Source organism: Oncorhynchus mykiss, chromosome 24 (genome assembly GCF_013265735.2).
Source record: "Oncorhynchus mykiss isolate Arlee chromosome 24, USDA_OmykA_1.1, whole genome shotgun sequence".
NCBI lineage: Eukaryota > Metazoa > Chordata > Actinopteri > Salmoniformes > Salmonidae > Oncorhynchus > Oncorhynchus mykiss.
The window spans coordinates 31396670-31416439 of record NC_048588.1 but is presented as its reverse complement, the minus strand read 5'-3'; the positions used below and the strand labels follow the sequence as shown (position 1 = coordinate 31416439).

General features: G+C 44.0%; 1 protein-coding gene across 14 annotated transcripts in view; it reads left to right on the top strand.

The window, feature by feature from the left end:
* Positions 1–19770, top strand: part of LOC110503394 (roundabout homolog 2) — a 606556-nt gene that overhangs the window by 484072 nt on the left and 102714 nt on the right. For all 14 annotated transcript variants that reach the window (XM_036961733.1, XM_036961727.1, XM_036961731.1 and 11 more), the window contains exons 3-5: positions 8586–8743; positions 10007–10127; positions 12259–12397. In XM_036961733.1, the coding sequence (XP_036817628.1) occupies positions 8586–8743; positions 10007–10127; positions 12259–12397 (418 nt within the window). The remainder of the gene's footprint in view (positions 1–8585; positions 8744–10006; positions 10128–12258; positions 12398–19770) is intronic.

Genomic DNA, 19770 nt, shown 5'->3' with positions numbered 1-19770 from the left:
CATGGTGTTACATGATTGGATGAGCTGCATAAGTACACCGTAGAGACAGGTAGAGTGGGAATGGAGAGAGAGAGGTAGAGAGAAAAGGATTGATGGAGAGAGAGAAAGGAGATATTGAGCTCTCTGAGCTGATGAAGAGGGCTTTCCCTCTCTCAGTCCTCCAAGGAGACACAGCCTCGGGCACAGCCAGCCAACCAGACAGGTAGCCAGCCAGACAGCCAGTAAGACAGGCAGCCAGACATAATGTGCAGCTGTTTATTTGTGCTGACCTCTGACCCCATAAAGGGATATGCGACTTTAAGTGTGAACATGCTCCCTCCCTCCCCTCTGAGGGGGTAATATCTGCATCTGGATGGGGGGCCGAGGTTACCACTAGCCAGTGGGGGGCCCAATGATTGGTTATACAGAGATCTGCCACTGAGATAAATGGAGGCCCCTACTCTACACTATACTGTATCCAGAACTACATTATACTGCAGCCTTCAGCGTCTACAGCCAGTAATAGAAAACACCAAAGGACTCCACAGATACAGTGGGGAGAACAAGTATTTGAAACACTGCCGATTTTGCAGGTTTTCCTACTTACGCAGCATGTAGAGGTCTGTAATTTTTATCATAGGTACACTTCAACTGTGAGAGACGGAATCTAAAACAAAAATCCAGAAAATCACATTGTATGATTTTTAAGTAATTAATTTGCATTTTATTGCATGACGTAAGTATTTGATACATCAGAAAAGCAGAACTTAATATTTGGTACAGAAACCTTTGTTTGCAATTACAGAGATCATATGTTTATTGTAGTTCTTGACCAGGTTTGCACACACTGCAGCAGGGATTTTGGCCCACTCCTCCATACAGACCTTCTCCAGATCCTTCAATTACAGACCTCTACATGCTTTGTAAGTAGGAAAACCTGCAAAATTGGCAGTGTGTCAAATACTTGTTCTCCCCACTGTAGTTCTAGTATTTTGGGTGTAAAGTCACAGATATATTGCCTCGGTTGTCTAAAGAAATATTGTGGCATTGTACTAGCACTCTGATTAGATAGAACAGAAAAAGCACTTATTCCCAAGCACTGAATGAAATGCTGCTGTCATAGCTCAGAGTTAGCTGTTAAAATACACTGAATTAAATGCTGCTATCATAGCTCAGAGTTAGCTGTTAAAATACACTGAATGAAATGCTGCTGTCATAGCTCAGAGCTAGCTGTTAAAATACACTGAATGAAATGCTGCTGTCATAGCGCAGAGCTAGCTGTTAAAATACACTGAATGAAATGCTGCTGTCATAGCTCGGAGTTAGCTGTTAAAATACACTGAATGAAATGCTGCTGTCATAGCTCAGAGCTAGCTGTTAAAATACACTGAATGAAATGCTGCTGTCATAGCTCAGAGCTAGCTGTTAAAATACACTGAATGAAATGCTGCTGTCATAGCTCGGAGTTAGCTGTTAAAATACACTGAATGAAATGCTGCTGTCATAGCGCAGAGCTAGCTGTTAAAATACACTGAATGAAATGCTGCTGTCATAGCTCGGAGTTAGCTGTTAAAATACACTGAATGAAATGCTGCTGTCATAGCTCAGAGCTAGCTGTTAAAATACACTGAATGAAATGCTGCTGTCATAGCTCAGAGTTAGCTGTTAACATACACTGAATGAAATGCTGCTGTCATAGCGCAGAGCTAGCTGTTAAAATACACTGAATTAAATGCTGCTGTCATAGCGCAGAGCTAGCTGTTAAAATACACTGAATGAAATGCTGCTGTCATAGCTCGGAGTTAGCTGTTAAAATACACTGAATTAAATGCTGCTGTCATAGCGCAGAGCTAGCTGTTAAAATACACTGAATGAAATGCTGCTGTCATAGCTCGGAGTTAGCTGTTAAAATACACTGAATGAAATGCTGCTGTCATAGCTCAGAGTTAGCTGTTAACATACACTGAATTAAATGCTGCTGTCATAGCGCAGAGCTAGCTGTTAAAATACACTGAATTAACTGCTGCTATCATAGCGCAGAGCTAGCTGTTAAAATACACTGAATGAAATGCTGCTATCATAGCTCGGAGTTAGCTGTTAAAATACACTGAATGAAATGCTGCTATCATAGCGCAGAGCTAGCTGTTAAAATACACTGAATGAAATGCTGCTGTCATAGCTCAGAGCTAGCTGTTGAAATACACTGAATGAAATGCTGCTGTCATAGCGCAGAGCTAGCTGTTAAAATACACTGAATGAAATGCTGCTGTCATAGCTCAGAGCTAGCTGTTAAAATACACTGAATGAAATGCTGCTGTCATAGCTCGGAGTTAGCTGTTAAAATACACTGAATGAAATGCTGCTATCATAGCGCAGAGCTAGCTGTTAAAATACACTGAATGAAATGCTGCTGTCATAGCGCAGAGCTAGCTGTTAAAATACACTGAATGAAATGCTGCTGTCATAGCTCGGAGTTAGCTGTTAAAATACACTGAATGAAATGCTGCTATCATAGCTCAGAGCTAGCTGTTAAAATAAACCTCATACCAGAGTGTGAATAGGAGGTGGTAGTGGAAGCAGTATGGCTGGATGGTAGCAGTGTAGGGTGGAATGGCTCCAGGCCTCTGTTTTCTCAGTCCTGACCTGTCAGGAAATGTTTGCAAGGAACGGGAGCCCTTTGCTGCATTTGATGGGAAAGAAATGTAATAACAAATAAATAAATTGATCGATCCACACAATCTCTCACATGATTCATTCAGATGGAGGTCCTGCGGCTGTAAGAGAAGCTGCGCACAGTTCTGTGTGTGTGTTTATGTTTCTTTGTGTGTGTGTGTGTGCGTGTGTGCATTTTTGTGAGTGTGAGTTTGTCTCTGCGTGTGTATCTGTCTGTGTGTGTTGTGTTCTTTTGTCTTTATGTATTTGTGTTTGTGCATGCCTGTATGTGCATGCCAGTGGAGGCTACTGAGTGAGGGGCGGCTCATAATAATGGCTGGAACGGAACGAATGGAATGGCAACAAACACCTGGAAACCATGGAAACCACATGTTTGATGTGTTGGATATGGAGGTCGATCGATTAATCGAAATGGCCGATTAATTAGGGACAATTTCAAGTTTTCATAACAATCGGAAATCGGTATTTTTGGGTGCCAATTTGCCGATTTATTTTTTATTTATTTTTTATATGGCTTTATTTAACGAGGCAAGTCAGTTAAGAACACATCCTTATTTTCAATGACAGCCTAGGAACGGTGGGTTAACTGCCTCGTTCAGGGGCAGAACGACAGATTTTCATCTTGTCAGCTCGGGGGATCATGTCTTACAGTTAACTAGTTCAACTCAATAATGACCTGCCTCTCTCTCGTTGCACTCCACAAGGAGACTGCCTGTCATGCGAATGCAGTAAACCAAGGTAAGTTGCTAGCTAGCATTAAACTTATCTTATAAAAAACAAACAATCATAATCACTAGTTAACTACACATGGTTGATGATATTACTAGATATTATCTAGCGTGTCCTGCGTTGCATATAATCTGACTGAGCGGTGGTAGGCAGAAGCAGGCGCGTAAACATTCATTCAAACAGCACTTTTGTGCGTTTTGCCAGCAGCTCTTCGTTGTGCGTCAAGCATTGCGCTGTTTATGACTTCAAGCCTATCAACTCCCGAGATGAGGCTGGTGTAACCGAAGTGAAATGGCTAGCTAGTTAGCGCGCGCTAATAGCGTTTCAAACGTCACTCACTCTGAGCCTTCTAGTAGTTGTTCCCCTTGCTCTGCATGGGTAACGCTGCTTCTATGGTGGCTGTTGTCGTTGTGTTGCTGGTTCGAGCCCAGGGAGGAGCGAGGAGAGGGACGGAAGCTATACTGTTACACTGGCAATACTAAAGTGCCTATAAGAACATCTTATAGTCAAAGGTTAATGAAATACAAATGGTATAGACGGAAATAGTCATATAATTCCTATAATAACTACAACCTAAAACTTCTTACCTGGGAATATTGAAGACTCATGTTAAAAGGAACCACCAACTTTCATATGTTCTCATGTTCTGAGCAAGGAACTGAAACGTTAGCTTTCTTACATGGCACATATTGCACTTTTACTTTCTTCTCCAACACTTTGTTTTTGCATTATTTAAACCAAATTGAACATGTTTCATTATTTACTTGAGGCTAAATTGATTTTATTGATGTATTATATTAAGTTAAAATAAGTGTTCATTCAGTATTGTTGTAATTGTCATTATTACAAATAAATAAATAAAAATTGGCTGATTAATTGGTATCGGCTTTTTTGGTCCTCCAATAATCGGTATCGGTATCAGCGTTGAAAAATCATAATAGGTCGACCTCTAGTTGTATACCATTCCACCGATTCCCCTTCAGGCATTACCATGAGCCTGTCCTCCCTGATTAAGGTGCCACCAGCCTCATGTGGTGCATGCCAGTCACATGGTAGTGTAGTAATATAAAACAGAAGGTAGGAAAACAAGGGTTTAGACACCAAAAGGCTACCACTCATCCTTCAGTAACTAATGTTCTGGCTCAAAGGAGCCAATATACCTCTACACCCGTGTCTGTCTCTACTCAGCACTCTGTAGTGATGCTACAATAGGTTGTAGTGTTGCTGGATGTTTGCTGAATCTTCTGTATGGGTGTGAGTGAGAACACAGAGGTACTAAAGTGTTGGGCCAGTAAAAAAAAGGTTGCTGGTTCGAATCATTCAGCTGACTAGGTGATTCATCTCTCATTGTGCACTTGAGCAAGGCACTTAAACCTAATTGCTCCTAATTGTAAGTCGTGTTTGCCTAAAATGTAGACACCTCTATTGGCTTCTGGCATAGGCCTCTGACTCCCAGTGTAAGATACTAGTATAAGACATTGGCTGTTACAAAGTAGTGTAACAGTGTCCTCCCTCTTTTTCTCTTCCCTGCTCCATCTCTGTTCCACAGATCAAGGCCTCTCTCTTCCCTGTTCCATCTTTGTTCCACAGTTCAAGGCCTCTCTCTTCCCTGCTCCATCTCTGTTCCACAGTTCAAGGCCTCTCTCTTCCCTGCTCCATCTCTGTTCCACAGTTCAAGGCCTCTCTCTTCCCTGCTCCATCTCTGTTCCACAGATCAAGGCCTCTCTCTTCCCTGCTCCATCTGTTCCACAGTTCAAGACCTCTCTCTTCCCTGCTCCATCTCTGTTCCACAGTTCAAGGCCTCTCTCTTCCCTGCGCCATCTCTGTTCCACAGTTCAAGGCCTCTCTCTTCCCTGCTCCATCTCTGTTCCACAGTTCAAGGCCTCTCTCTTCCCTGCTCCATCTCTGTTCCACAGTTCAAGGCCTCTCTCTTCCCTGCTCCATCTCTGTTCCACAGTGCAAGGCCTCTCTCGTCCCTGCTCCATTGCTGTCCAGCAGTTCAAATTGATTCTTTCCCCTTTAAGTTTAAACGTTGACACAGTGGCAGGTGTAGGGCTGCCAGTTTACTGTGCTTTACCCCTTGTCTGCTGCTACCCTCCACCCAAAACCCTCTCCTGGGGAAGTTGGATAAATAAATATGTCTGCCCAGGGCAGATTCATATTTTTCTGATATGTGTTTGTATAGCCTGCAGCCTGTCTGACAGATGTAGCCTTTGCAGGCAGAAGGGTATGCATATATAAATATGCTATACTAATTCCCAGTAAGCACACTGGCAGGAGTTTGGGCCTGCTACGTCCATGGGACGTGAAGTGTTTTTGCAGGGGGGGGAGCTGGGGTTTTCACGAGGGATAGAAATGCAATCTGACGTCTGCTCTCCGATATGGGCCTCCCAGTGTTAGAGCAAGAGTTGAGATCCTGTACATACACAGATCCTCTCAATTATACATACCAGACACACACACATACAGCGAACACACACTTTCACAAACTGCACACACATACAAGAAAAGTGTTGCTAATCAGCAGTGTAGTGAAGCAGATGGTCAGTGGTGATCATCATGTCGGCAGAAATCCTAGAAGATGCGCTGGATGTTTTTATTATTTGGTACAGGTTGTATCCAATCAGGATTGAAGATCCGTATTTGAAATGTGTAGGTTATTTTTGAATGTGGCTGTGTTTTCCCTGCTTGTCTCTTGTACATGCATCTGTTCATAGCATCGTGTTGGTATGACAGAACCCAGAACCAACACACAGACCATAATCCTCTCACCCGAATTCACTTTATCTGTGTTGGGTTGTAGCTGTTGGGAGCTCAGTGTTTGGCCATGCCACAAAAAGTGTGTCTGTTTGCAGGGGTGTGTGTTTGTTTGTATAGGGGAGGGGCTTGGTAGCTTCTGCAATACTGTAGAAAATGTGTACAAGCACACATATAATACAACATACTGTCAAGTTGGTATGAAGAGATTCGGGAGACAGATGCAGGAATGCGTAATATGCGTTTTTATTTCACCCAAATTACGGCGTGCTGTGTTAAGGGCACAGGGACGAAGACCAAACAAACGCGTAACAAAAACACAGGGTTGAAACCCAAACAAAAGAGCGAGGAGTACCTCGAATAAATAACACACGGGACGAGACCCGTAATCATCTGCGCAATCCACAAGGGCACGAAAGCCCAAAACACACAGCACAGGTACTCACACGCACCAACGGACATAGTAACAATAATCGACCAGACCATGGAAACCAAAGGGTACATATATACAAATACTAATCAGTGGGAATAAGGGACAGGTGTGCGTGATGAAAGTTCCGGAGGGATCCGTGACACTCACGGAAGATCAGTAGATCTGTAGATCTGTTTTCCATTTCTTTAAAGGTAATTGATCTGGACAGAAACTCCCACCTTCAAAGAAAAGGTCCGCAAACACAAATACCAAAACAACAGGCATTGTCCACAGTGGCTAGTCCAGACAGCAGGACTCTGTTCGGGATGGAAACAGAGTAACCAGGCAGGCTGAGGCTCCAGTCTCCACCTTGTCTGTCTGTCCAGGGGGTCTATCTTTCTGGGACTGGCTAATTACAGCAGCTCTTTAGTGCAGAGTGCTGCATCCTAGCTCGGCCAAAAATCAACAATGGGAGGGACCTGGGAGGGACCTGGGGAGGGAACCCGGGTGGGAGGGAACCCACCCGGGGAGGGAACCCACCCGGAACCCACCCTAGCCACTGCTCTAGATCTCTCTGTCAATCCCTCTCTCTCTCTCGATCTGTTTCCCTTGCTCCCTCTCCCACGCTCCCTCCATCGAGAGAGAAGCAGCTCTCTTTGTGTACTCTCTCCTCCCAGTTTGAGAGGGTTTCATTTGAATTTGTGTCACACAAAAGTCCCCCTATATCCCTCTATGTATCCCTTGTTAAATAAATAAATCAACACACAGTGGTGTGGTGGGCCTTGTAAAGCACAGCAGAGGAGAGGAAGGGAGGGGAGGGGAAGGGAGGGGAAGGGAGAGGAAAGGGCAGAAAAGCCCACTAGGACCTATTATCCCAGTCTAATCCAACCCCTTCTCCCTGTGTGTGTACAGGCAGCACCACAGGGGGATTTGAACAAGAACCTGTGGTGCTGCCCTTAATTTAGCGCTCCTCAAACATCTCCTTCTTCTTCTTCTTTCATCCTTTACATGTGTCCCCAGATACACGGCTGCAGTCACTGTCCGCCATGACGCAAATACTCATTTGGAATTCAGTGGATTTGGTTTGGGTTAAGCGGGAAAACGTCAGCGTGAGCGCACCCAGCATGTTCTAGAATGATCCCCAATTTGTGATTATAACAAGTAGCCTGAGCTTTTAAGGTCATTTGCTCTCTGAGAAGCAGCGCTTCATGTCTGTTCAGCAGTTTGTGTAAGGCAATTTGTTAACATATAAGACACTGATGCAGGTGTAGTCTCCAGTAACTAATGGGGATTGAGGTGTATTGTAAAGTGTTAACATGTGCAGCCATTGCCTGGTTGATAATGAGCTGTTCTGTGTGTATGACAGAACACTAGACAGGCTGAGAGGGGATCTGTGTGTCGAAAGGACTACCTGAGGGGGAGGATAAGATAGCGGAAACATTGTTTGCCAGACCACCCACGGACTGTGTGTGTGTGTGTGTGTGTGTGCGTGTGTGTGTGTGTGTGTGTGTGTGTGTGTGTGTGTGTGTGTGTGTGTGTGTGTGTGTGCGCGTGCGTGCGTGCGTGCGTGCGTGCGTGCGTGCCCACGGTACTGAACAGTGCTGTGCCTCTGTGAACTCTGTGATGTGAGTGATACCATGCTTCAGGGCATTGTGTGTGTGTTTGGACTGCTGCCTCCCCTGGGACCTCCATTAACTCCAATTAGCCGCTACTTGTGCTAGACCAGTCAGATGAAACCTCACATTTCAGTCTAACACACAGCAGCAGCATCTCACCATGCACTCACCACACACACATACACATACACACACACACACACACACACACACACACACACACACACACACACACACACACACACACACACACACACACACACACACACACACACACACACACGCACACACACACTAAACAATGCAACTCATTGTGTTCACCTAGCTAAGTATTAGATCAGATAAAGTGTTTCGTCATTGCAGAGTCGTCTCCCCAGGCTCACCCTCCATCTCTCTCTCCTCTGTCTCTTTCTCCTCAGTGCTGCGTGATGACTTCAGACAGAACCCTACAGACGTGGTGGTGGCAGCCGGGGAGCCGGCCATCCTGGAGTGTATCCCGCCTAGAGGTCACCCTGAACCAACCATCTACTGGAAGAAGGACAAAGTACGCATCGAAGACAAGGAGGACAGGATTACAGTAAGTACTAATACTAACTAACCACATGCTACTAACTAACCACATGCTACTAACTAACCACATGCTACTAACTAACCACATGCTACTAACTAACCACATGCTACTAACTAACCACATGCTACTAACTAACCACATGCGACTAACTAACCACATGATACTAACTAACCACATGCTACTAACTAACCACATGCTACTAACTAACCACATGCTTCTAACTAACAACATGCTACTAACTAACCACATGCTACTAACTAACCACATGCTACTAACTAACCACATCCTAATAACTAACCACATGCTACTAACTAACCACATGCTACTAACTAACCACATGCTACTAACTAACCACATGCTTCTAACTAACCACATTCTTCTAACTAACCACATGCTACTAACTAACCACATGCTACTAACTAACCACATGCTTCTAACTAACCACATGCTACTAACTAACCACATGCTACTAACTAACCACATACTACTAACTAACCACATGCTGCTAACTAACCACATGCTACTAACTAACCACATGCTACTAACTAACCACATGCTACTAACTAACCACATGCTACTAACTAACCACATGCTTCTAACTAACCACATGCTTCTAACTAACCACAGTATACTAACTAACAACATGCTACTAACTAACTAACTAACTAGCCACATGATGCTAACTAACCACATGCTACTAACTAACCACATGTTACTAACTAACCACATGCTTCTAACTAACCACATGCTTCTAACTAACCACATGCTTCTAACTAACAACATGCTACTAACTAACTAACTAACTAGCCACATGCTGCTAACTAACCACATGCTTCTAACTAACCACATGCTTCTAACTAACCACATTCTACTAACTAACAACATGCTACTAACTAACTAACTAGCCACATGCTGCTAACTAACCACATGCTACTAACTAACCACATGTTACTAACTAACCACATGCTGCTAACTAACCACATGCTGCTAACTAGCCACATGCTACTAACTAACCACATATTGCTAACTAGCCACATGCTACTAACTAACCACATGCTGCTAACTAACCACATGCCACTAACTAACCACATGCTGCTAACTAACCACATGCTGCTAACTAACCACATGCTGCTAACTAACCACATGCTACTAACTAACCACATGCTACTAACTAACCACATGCCACTAACTAACCACATAATACTAACCAAGCCCTGGTCATAGGCCCGTGTGAGGTATATAGATCAACTTGTTTCCCTGTGTCCTCAGATCCGAGGAGGGAAGCTGATGATCTCCAACACCAGGAAGAGTGATGCTGGCATGTTCATCTGTGTTGGCACAAACATGGTGGGAGAGAGAGACAGTGAGACGGCCCAGCTGACTGTGTTTGGTAAGCATGAATGCCTGACAGTGCTCCCAAATGTGTTTTACATTTTTTCGCATGGCCTCCTGAGTGGCGCAGAGGTCTAAGGCACTGCATCACAGTGTTGTGGCATCACTACAGCCTTTGGTTCGATCACAACCGGCCGTGACCAGGAGTCACATAGGGCGGTGCACAATTGGCCCAGTGTCGTCCAAGTTTGGAGGGTTTGTCCGGGGGGGGGGGGGGGGGGGGGGGGGGGGGGGGGCTTTCCTTTGTTCATTGTGCTCTAGCGACTGGTTGAAAAGAAGCGTGGCTTGGCGGATAACGTTTCGCAGCCCGTCGGGGAGTTGCAGCAATGAGAAGCAATTGATCGCAAAATGGATACCACGAAATTGGGGAGAAAAAGGTGGTAAAAACATACATTTTCTCCTGACCCACCAATTAAACTAAACCCTTTTTGACGCTATCTAAGAATTATTTATGTACAGTAACTGCTGAAGCAGTCATCATTATACTGAGCTGAGTCACTCTATTTGTTTATTTTATTTTTATTTAACCTTTATTTAACTAGGCAAGTCAGTTAAGATCAAATTCTTATTTACAGTGAGGCCTACCAAAAGGCAAAAGGCCCCCTGCGGAGACGGGAGCTGGGATTATTTATTTTATTTTATTAAATATAAATATAGGACAAAACACACATCACGACAAGAGAGACACCACAACACTACATAAAGAGAGACCTAAGACAACAACATAGCAAGGCAGCAACACATGACAACACAGCATGGTAGCAACACAACATAGCAACAACATGGTATCAGGACAACATGGTAGCAGCACAAAACATGGAACATTATTGAGCACAGACAACAGCAAAAAGAGCAAGAAGGTAGAGACAACAATACATCACACAAATCAGCCACAACTGTCAGTAAGAGTGTCCATGACTTAGTCTTTGAATGAAGAGATGGAGATAAAACTGTCCAGTTTGAGTGTTTGTTGCAGCTCGTTCCAGTCGCTAGCTGCAGCGAACTGAAAAGAGGAGCGACCCAGGAATTTGTGTGCTTTGGGGAGATTCAACAAAATGTGACTAGCGGAACGGGTGTTGTATGTGGAGGATGAGGGCAGCAGTAGATATCACAGATAGGGGGGAGTGTGATGGGTATACAGAGATGACCATCTTACAGAAGAGTATAGAGTGCAGTGATGTGTCCTATAAGGAGCATTGGTGGCAAATCTGATGGCCGAATGGTAAAGAACATCTAGCCGCTCGAGAGCACACTTACCTGCCGATCTATAAATTACGTCTCTGTAATCTAGCATGGTGAGGATGGTCATCTGAATCAGAGTTAGTTTGGCAGCTGGGGTGAATAAGGAGCGATTACAATAGAGGAAACCAAGTCTAGATTTAACTTTAGCCTGCAGCTTTGATACGTGCTGAGAGTAGGACAGTGTACCATCAGATCGCCAGGTGGAATCCAGGCAGCAGTGCAGCAGGCAACAGGAGTAGGTGTCACACCCACTGGGGAGAAGCCTTTATTTCTGGAGGAAGGTTTCTTGTATAAAGGTCTTTGAACAGCAGGTGGGGGTTTCGAAGGTTTCTTCAAAGACTCCTGCCACTTGTTGGGCTCAAAGACCTCGACTCATTTTACTTGCTTACTTACAGGCTCTAAACAACAGTGCAAAAAAAGGTATTAGGTGAACAATAGGTAAGTAAAGAAATAAAACAACATTAAAAAGACAGTAGGGAGGCTATAACTGTTAGGAGTGTGTATTGGACGAGATGTCAGGTGCAGGAGAGTAGAGTGTAGTGAACAGGCGCACTTTTTATTCCGGTCAAAATGACAGCACAAAGTAACATAAAATGTGTCCAAAACACGGAACATGGACAAAAAGTAATACGCGTAACAATATCCACAATATCAACATCTATCTATCTATCTATCTATCTATCTATCTATCTATCTATCTATCTATCTATCTATATATCTATCTATCTATCTATCTATCTATCTATCTATCTATCTATCTATCTGTCTATCTGTCTATCTGTCTGTCTGTCTGTCTGTCTGTCTGTCTGTCTGTCTGTCTGTCTGTCTGTCTGTCTTTATTTATTTCTCTCTGTCTCTCTCCCTCATTTCCTCTCTCTGTCCTCCAGAGCGTCCCACCTTCCTGCGTCGGCCCATCAACCAAGTGGTCCTGGAGGAGGAGGGGGTAGAGTTCAGGTGCCAGGTGCAGGGAGACCCCCAGCCCAACGTACGCTGGAGGAAGAATGATGTTGATGTGCCCCGTGGGAGGTAAGACCCTTCTTCGGTAGTACTCTGTTTTCTCTATTTGATCAACATATCAGTAAACCAACCAATCAATCAATCTATCAAACAAACAACTAATCAACCAATCAATATATCAAACAAACAACCATCGAAATGTGCATTCGGGAAACACTTTACAGAAAAATATTCAAAGCTGGTTGAGAGGATGACAAGGCTGTTGGAAAAGCATTCCAGATGAAGCTGGTTGAGAGAATGCCAAGACTGTTAGAATAGCATTCCGTGTGAAGCTGGTTGAGAGAATGCCAAGAGAGTGGAAAGCTTTCATCAAGGCAAAGGGTGGCTACTTTGAAATCAAATCAAATATATTTTGATGTGTTTAATATTTTTTTGGTAACTACATGATTACATATGTGTTATTTCATAGTTTTGATGTCTTTTCTATTATTCTACAATGTAGGATATAGTACACATATAGAGAAACCCTTGAATTAGTAGGTGTGTACAAACTCTTCACTGGTACTGTATATTCTTTGATGTCCTCCCTTGGCCCCCCTCTGTCTCCTCAATCATTAGCATTGAGTGATTGATCCTGTATAGCTGAGGTGTCATGATGTAGTTTATATAGACTAACTAAGGAGTGATCAATGTAAGAGAGACAACTCTCTCTCTCTCTCTCTCTCTCTCTCTCTCTCTCTCTCTCTCACTCTGTGTGCTGATAACTCTACAGGACAGATAGGACTGATGCCAGCTCTCTCTCACCTGCCAGCCAGCAGGCATTAAACAGGACCATTAGGCTGTTCACAACACTCATTAAGCACACAGGGTAACCCTGCTAGCAGCTAGACAAACACACTGTGTCCCCATAGCTCTGTCTGTCAATCAGTGGTCAGCCAACGTGGCCATAACAGAGGCCAGAGTCTGTCGGCAGGCATGCAGGCAGGCAGGCAGGCAGGCAGGCAGGCAGGCAGGCAGGCAGGCAGGCAGGCAGACAGACAGACAGACAGACAGACAGACAGACAGACAGACAGACAGACAGACAGACAGACAGACAGACAGACAGACAGACAGACAGACAGACAGACAGAGTATCTATGAGTGTGCCAACTGAGAACGTGACCCTGGGAGTGTGTGCAGGTGCAGCTGTACAGGTGAGAACTTGGCACAAAATCACACGCACACACACCACACAACAATAAACTCATTCACCCTTTCTGAGAAAGAGAGAGAAACAGAAAGAGCCTGTGGGTTCTGTGTGTGTCATAGTTTATACAGAAAACTGTCCCACTCTGGTTCCTGTTAAACGTCTTCTCTCCAACTAGTGCCAGCAGTGATTTTGTTCTTGTTTGGTGCCCTCTATTGGCCCTGTACTCCCTGTGCCCCACTGTGGCTCACATTCACTTCACAGAGAGTCAAAAGCAGGACTGTGTCACGTCAGAAGCAGGGTTGTGTCACTACCAACCTTCAAAGAGACTGGACTGTCCAACACTTGGGTCACTCACTGCTAAGGTCATCCAGTGATTCATTTAAGCCAGATCCTGCATCTCTCATTCCAGAACCTATTTTATCCGAGATCTGGTGCCTCTCTTCGCATGAAAAATGATTGTCACTGTTTGCAACGTAAAAAAGTGATCAGTGTTGATTCGTGTTGCCAGCACTGAAATTCTCCTGCCCTGTATAAAATGTAATGTGAAAATGTGCCTGATGTTTTGTGTTGGGCCGGCCCGGGTTTATGGTTTGCTCAACATTGTAACCTAGAGACCAACGTACGGTTGTTTCTGTGGTGAGAAAGAGAAGCGTGCTTGAATCTCTCACATAAGGTGATTTTTTTTTTAGTTCATGCATTCCAGTACCTCAGAGCTCCCCAGACCCCTGTCGTGCCATTCCGTCACCTCCCGATTTATAAATGAAGCACGAAGGTCATCACATTAAACACAGGCTAACAGACATTTGTCAAGGCTAGCTGCTAGCTGCTAGCTGCTTTGTTTGTAGGGTAGCGTTCATGAGGTAGGGTTCATTATGTACGGGTTTATAAGGTAGGGTTCATAGGGTAGGGTGCATAGGATAGGGTTCATGAGGTAGGGTTCATAATGCAGGGTGCATAAGGTAGGGTTCATGAGCTAAGCCAAATAGACACAACTAACTTACTCATTCATGTCTTTGACGTAGCTTTGCTTCAGGAAAGGACATAGTATTCATTGTAAAAAAATGTATTAACACACTCATGAGTTTAATAGCATAGGATAAATCCTAGAATAAGAATGTCTCTCTTGCTGTATCTTACCTTTTGAAGTACAGTCGTGTTTGGAGGAGAAAGCACGGAACATGGGAAACAAAGGCAACTAAATGATTAGACGATCACTATCTCAGTGTTCATAATTACAGTGTTGTATTTGTTTCCAGTGCTATCTGTACTCACTCTCCTTTGAAGCAGACTGGATGAATGTGTGAAGGGTGTATTATTTTAATTTGGACATTCTCTGCAGTCTTTGTTGTCTCTGTGAGTGAACAGTCGTTTTATTGTACAAGTCAGTATCTTTCCCCACTGTGCAGCGTATCTGCAGTTACAACATCAAACACACTGCCTGTCTGATAGAAAGAAACTTCATAATATGGAATAGAAATATATTTAATTCAGTCTGCCTGCAGATAATGATGCACACATTTTCACACTAACACACATAGCTGCCAGGATATTAAAATACATTGAACACCAGAACCAGTGCCAGCCCTGAAAGACACAACCACGCTGTGTGTATGTGCCTGTGCTTGTATACATATATATATGTCCTGATCCCCCCCATCCCTCCCTTTATATATGTCCTGATCCCCCCCATCCCTCCCTTTATATATGTCCTGATCCCCCCATCCCTCCCTTTATATATGTCCTGATCCCCCTATCCCTCCCTTTTATATATGTCCTGATCCCCCCTTCCCTTCATTTTATATATGTCCTGATCCCCCCTTCTCTCCATTTTATAAATGTCCTGATCCCCCCCTTCCCTCCATTTTATATATATATATATCCTGATCCCCCCTTCCCTCCATTTTATATATGTACTGATCCCTCCCTTCCCTCCATTGTATATATGTCCTGATCCCCCTTCCCTCCATTTTATATATGTACTGATCCCCCCCTTCCCTCCATTTTATATATGTCCTGATCCCCCTTCCCTCCATTTTATATATGTCCTGATCCCCCTTCCCTCCATTTTATATATGTACTGATCCTCCCTTCCCTCCATTTTATATATGTCCTGATCCCCCTTCCCTCCATTTCATATATATATGTCCTGATCCCTACTTCCCTACATTTTATATATGTCCTGATCCCCCCCTTACCTCCATTTGATATATGTCCTGATGCCACCCCCCTCCACCCTGTCTGCCTGACTTTGATTGGCGTGTCCCGTAGCTACCGTCTGCTGTCTACCAACCATGCAACCATGCATAGTCTACCAACCATACTATCCATGCAGAGCATGGTGCTATTAGCCCTAGACACTGATCTAAGATCAGTTTTGTATTTATCCCCTAATGGTTTAGGTTAGTGTTAGCTGGTCCTAGTATATTGTTGTTGTCCTTTTCATAAACTTCATTTTAAAGTGTGTGCATGACACTGCAACAAATTTTGCCCAAGGGGACAATGACGTCGGTAAAGTAGATCTGTGCATCTTCTACCAGGAGCACTGCCAGAGCCCATGGCGCCATGGTAACCACAGATAGGCATTTTAGAGTTTGTCAGAGTGGTTCTGAACAGACGCTGAAACTCTATAGGGAGATGTAGGAGATACAGCAGGAAAAACTCTACAGCAAAGATCCCCTCACTGACAGATGCCTGGCAGATTGTGTGTGTGTGTGTGTGTGTGTGTGTGTGTGTGTGTGTGTGTGTGTGTGTGTGTGTGTGTGTGTGTGTGTTTCAAAGGATGATAGCTGGAGCTTCAGATGAGTAAACATCTCTTTAATGTTCTTGGTGGCTCTAGTTGTCTCTCAGGGAAACACAGACACTGGTACACAGGCCCTGATATGAGGTAACTCAGGGAGAGTGTGGTGGTGTTTTCACTATGGTGAATAGAGGCTTAGTGGCACATTTTACAAGATTGCAGTGTGTGTTGCTGTACTAGGGTAGCTTTAACGCTGGTATAAACATAATAATGTGTTATGTGACCAAACACACAGGCTTGAACCAGATCTGTAGAACTTGTGTGTAACGTCCATATGGCTGGAAGAGGGAGGTTTCTTTACATCATTCAGTAAAGTGGAGAGGAGGGAGCCCATGGAAATCCCTCTGCCACATCTGAGAACCAGGATGGGAGGAACAGAGAGGAACAGAAAGCTCATTTTTTCCAGGCGGAGAGATTCAGAAGAGTCAACTATAGCGAGCCCCAAATCCCAGGGAACGGACTTGGACAGGGTGTGTTTCATCTCCCAGCACTCTCTGTGTGGCCCAAATCCCTTTCTCCCTCTCTCTCCCTCCTCTCGCTCCCTCCCTCTGACCCTTGTGCCCTCCTCTTATCTGAATCCATCCGCCCCAGTAGCCCATCTGTATTCATACCCTTAGTGCCCCCGACCCCAGAGCTGCAGCTCCCTGACACGCTACACCCACTTTCATGTCCCATGCTTTCCTTTTTAACACACTTCATCTTTGTATTTGTGTGTTTGTGTGTTTGTGTGTTTGTGTGTTTGTGTGTTTGTGTGTGTGTGTGTGTGTGTGTGTGTGTGTGTGTGTGTGTGTGAGTGTGCAATTTACTTTATCTTACAGACAGTGGTGTTACAGACAGTGGTGTTACAGACAGTGTTGTTAGACAGTGGTGTTACAGACAGTGGTGTTACAGACAGTGGCGTTACAGACAGTGGTGTTACAGACAGTGTTGTTAGACAGTGGTGTTACAGACAGTGGTGTTACAGACAGTGGTGTTACAGACAGTGGCGTTACAGACAGTGGTGTTACAGACAGTGTTGTTAGACAGTGGTGTTACAGACAGTGGTGTTACAGACAGTGGTGTTACAGACAGTGGTGTTAGACAGGGGTGTTACAGACAGTGGTGTTACAGACAGTGGTGTTAGACAGTGGTGTTACAGACAGTGGTGTTACAGACAGGGTTGTTAGACAGTGGCGTTACAGACAGTGGTGTTACAGACAGTGGCGTTACAGACAGTGGTGTTACAGACAGTGATGTTACAGACAGTGGTGTTACAGACAGTGTTGTTAGACAGTGGTGTTACAGACAGTGGTGTTACATACAGTGTTGTTACAGACAGTGTTGTTAGACAGTGTTGTTAGACAGTGATGTTACAGACAGTGTTGTTAGACAGTGTTGTTAGACATTGGTTTTACAGACAGTGTTGTTAGACAGTGGTGTTACATACAGTGGTGTTACAGACAGTGGTGTTACAGACAGTGGTGTTAGACAGTGGTGTTACAGACAGTGTTGTTACAGACAGTGTTGTTAGACAGTGGTGTTACAGACAGTGGTGTTACAGACAGTGGTGTTACAGACAGGGTTGTTAGACAGTGGTGTTACAGACAGTGGTGTTACAGACAGTGGTGTTACAGACAGTGGTGTTTCAGACAGTGGTGTTTCAGACAGTGGTGTTACAGACAGTGGTGTTAGACAGTGGTGTTACAGACAGTGGTGTTACAGACAGTGATGTTACAGACAGTGGTGTTACAGACAGTGTTGTTAGACAGTGGTGTTACAGACAGTGGTGTTACATACAGTGTTGTTACAGACAGTGATGTTAGACAGTGTTGTTAGACAGTGATGTTACAGACAGTGTTGTTAGACAGTGTTGTTAGACATTGGTTTTACAGACAGTGTTGTTAGACAGTGGTGTTACATACAGTGTTGTTAGACAGTTGTGTTACATACAGTGATGTTACAGACAGTGTTGTTAGACAGTGTTGTTAGACAGTGGTGTTACAGACAGTGGTGTTACAGACAGTGTTGTTTGACAGTGGTTTTACAGACAGTGTTGTTAGACAGTTGTGTTACATACAGTGTTGTTAGACAGTGATGTTACAGACAGTGATGTTACAGACGGTGTTGTTAGACAGTGGTGTTACAGACAGTGATGTTACAGACAGTGATGTTACAGACGGTGTTGTTAGACAGTGTTGTTAGACAGTGGTGTTACAGACGTTGTTGTTAGACAGTGGTGTTACAGACAGTGATGTTACAGACAGTGGTGTTACAGACAGTGTTGTTACAGACAGTGGTGTTACAGACAGTGTTGTTTGACAGTGTTGTTACAGACAGTGATGTTAGACAGTGTTGTTAGACAGTGATGTTACAGACAGTGTTGTTAGACAGTGTTGTTAGACAGTGGTGTTACAGACAGTGATGTTACAGACAGTGTTGTTTGACAGTGGTTTTACATACAGTGTTGTTAGACAGTTGTGTTACATACAGTGTTGTTAGACAGTGATGTTACAGACAGTGATGTTACAGACGGTGTTGTTAGACAGCGGTGTTACAGACAGTGATGTTACAGACAGTGGTGTTACAGACAGTGTTGTTTGACAGTGGTTTTACAGACAGTGTTGTTAGACAGTGATATTACAGACAGTGATGTTACAGACAGTGTTGTTAGACAGTGTTGTTAGACAGTGGTGTTACAGACAGTGGTGTTACAGACAGTGTTGTTAGACAGTGGTGTTACAGACAGTGGTGTTACAGACAGTGGTTTTACAGACAGTGTTGTTAGACAGTTGTGTTACATACAGTGTTGTTAGACAGTGATGTTACAGACAGTGATGTTACAGACGGTGTTGTTAGACAGCGGTGTTACAGACAGTGATGTTACAGACAGTGGTGTTACAGACAGTGTTGTTTGACAGTGGTTTTACAGACAGTGTTGTTAGACAGTGATATTACAGACAGTGATGTTACAGACAGTGTTGTTAGACAGTGTTGTTAGACAGTGGTGTTACAGACAGTGGTGTTACAGACAGTGTTGTTTGACAGTGGTGTTACAGACAGTGGTGTTACAGACAGTGGTTTTACAGACAGTGTTGTTAGACAGTTGTGTTACATACAGTGTTGTTAGACAGTGATGTTACAGACAGTGATGTTACAGACGGTGTTGTTAGACAGCGGTGTTACAGACAGTGATGTTACAGACAGTGGTGTTACAGACAGTGTTGTTTGACAGTGGTTTTACAGACAGTGTTGTTAGACAGTGATATTACAGACAGTGATGTTACAGACAGTGTTGTTAGACAGTGTTGTTAGACAGTGGTGTTACAGACAGTGGTGTTACAGACAGTGTTGTTAGACAGTGGTGTTACAGACAGTGGTGTTACAGACAGTGGTTTTACAGACAGTGTTGTTAGACAGTTGTGTTACATACAGTGATGTTACAGACAGTGTTGTTAGACAGTGTTGTTAGACAGTGGT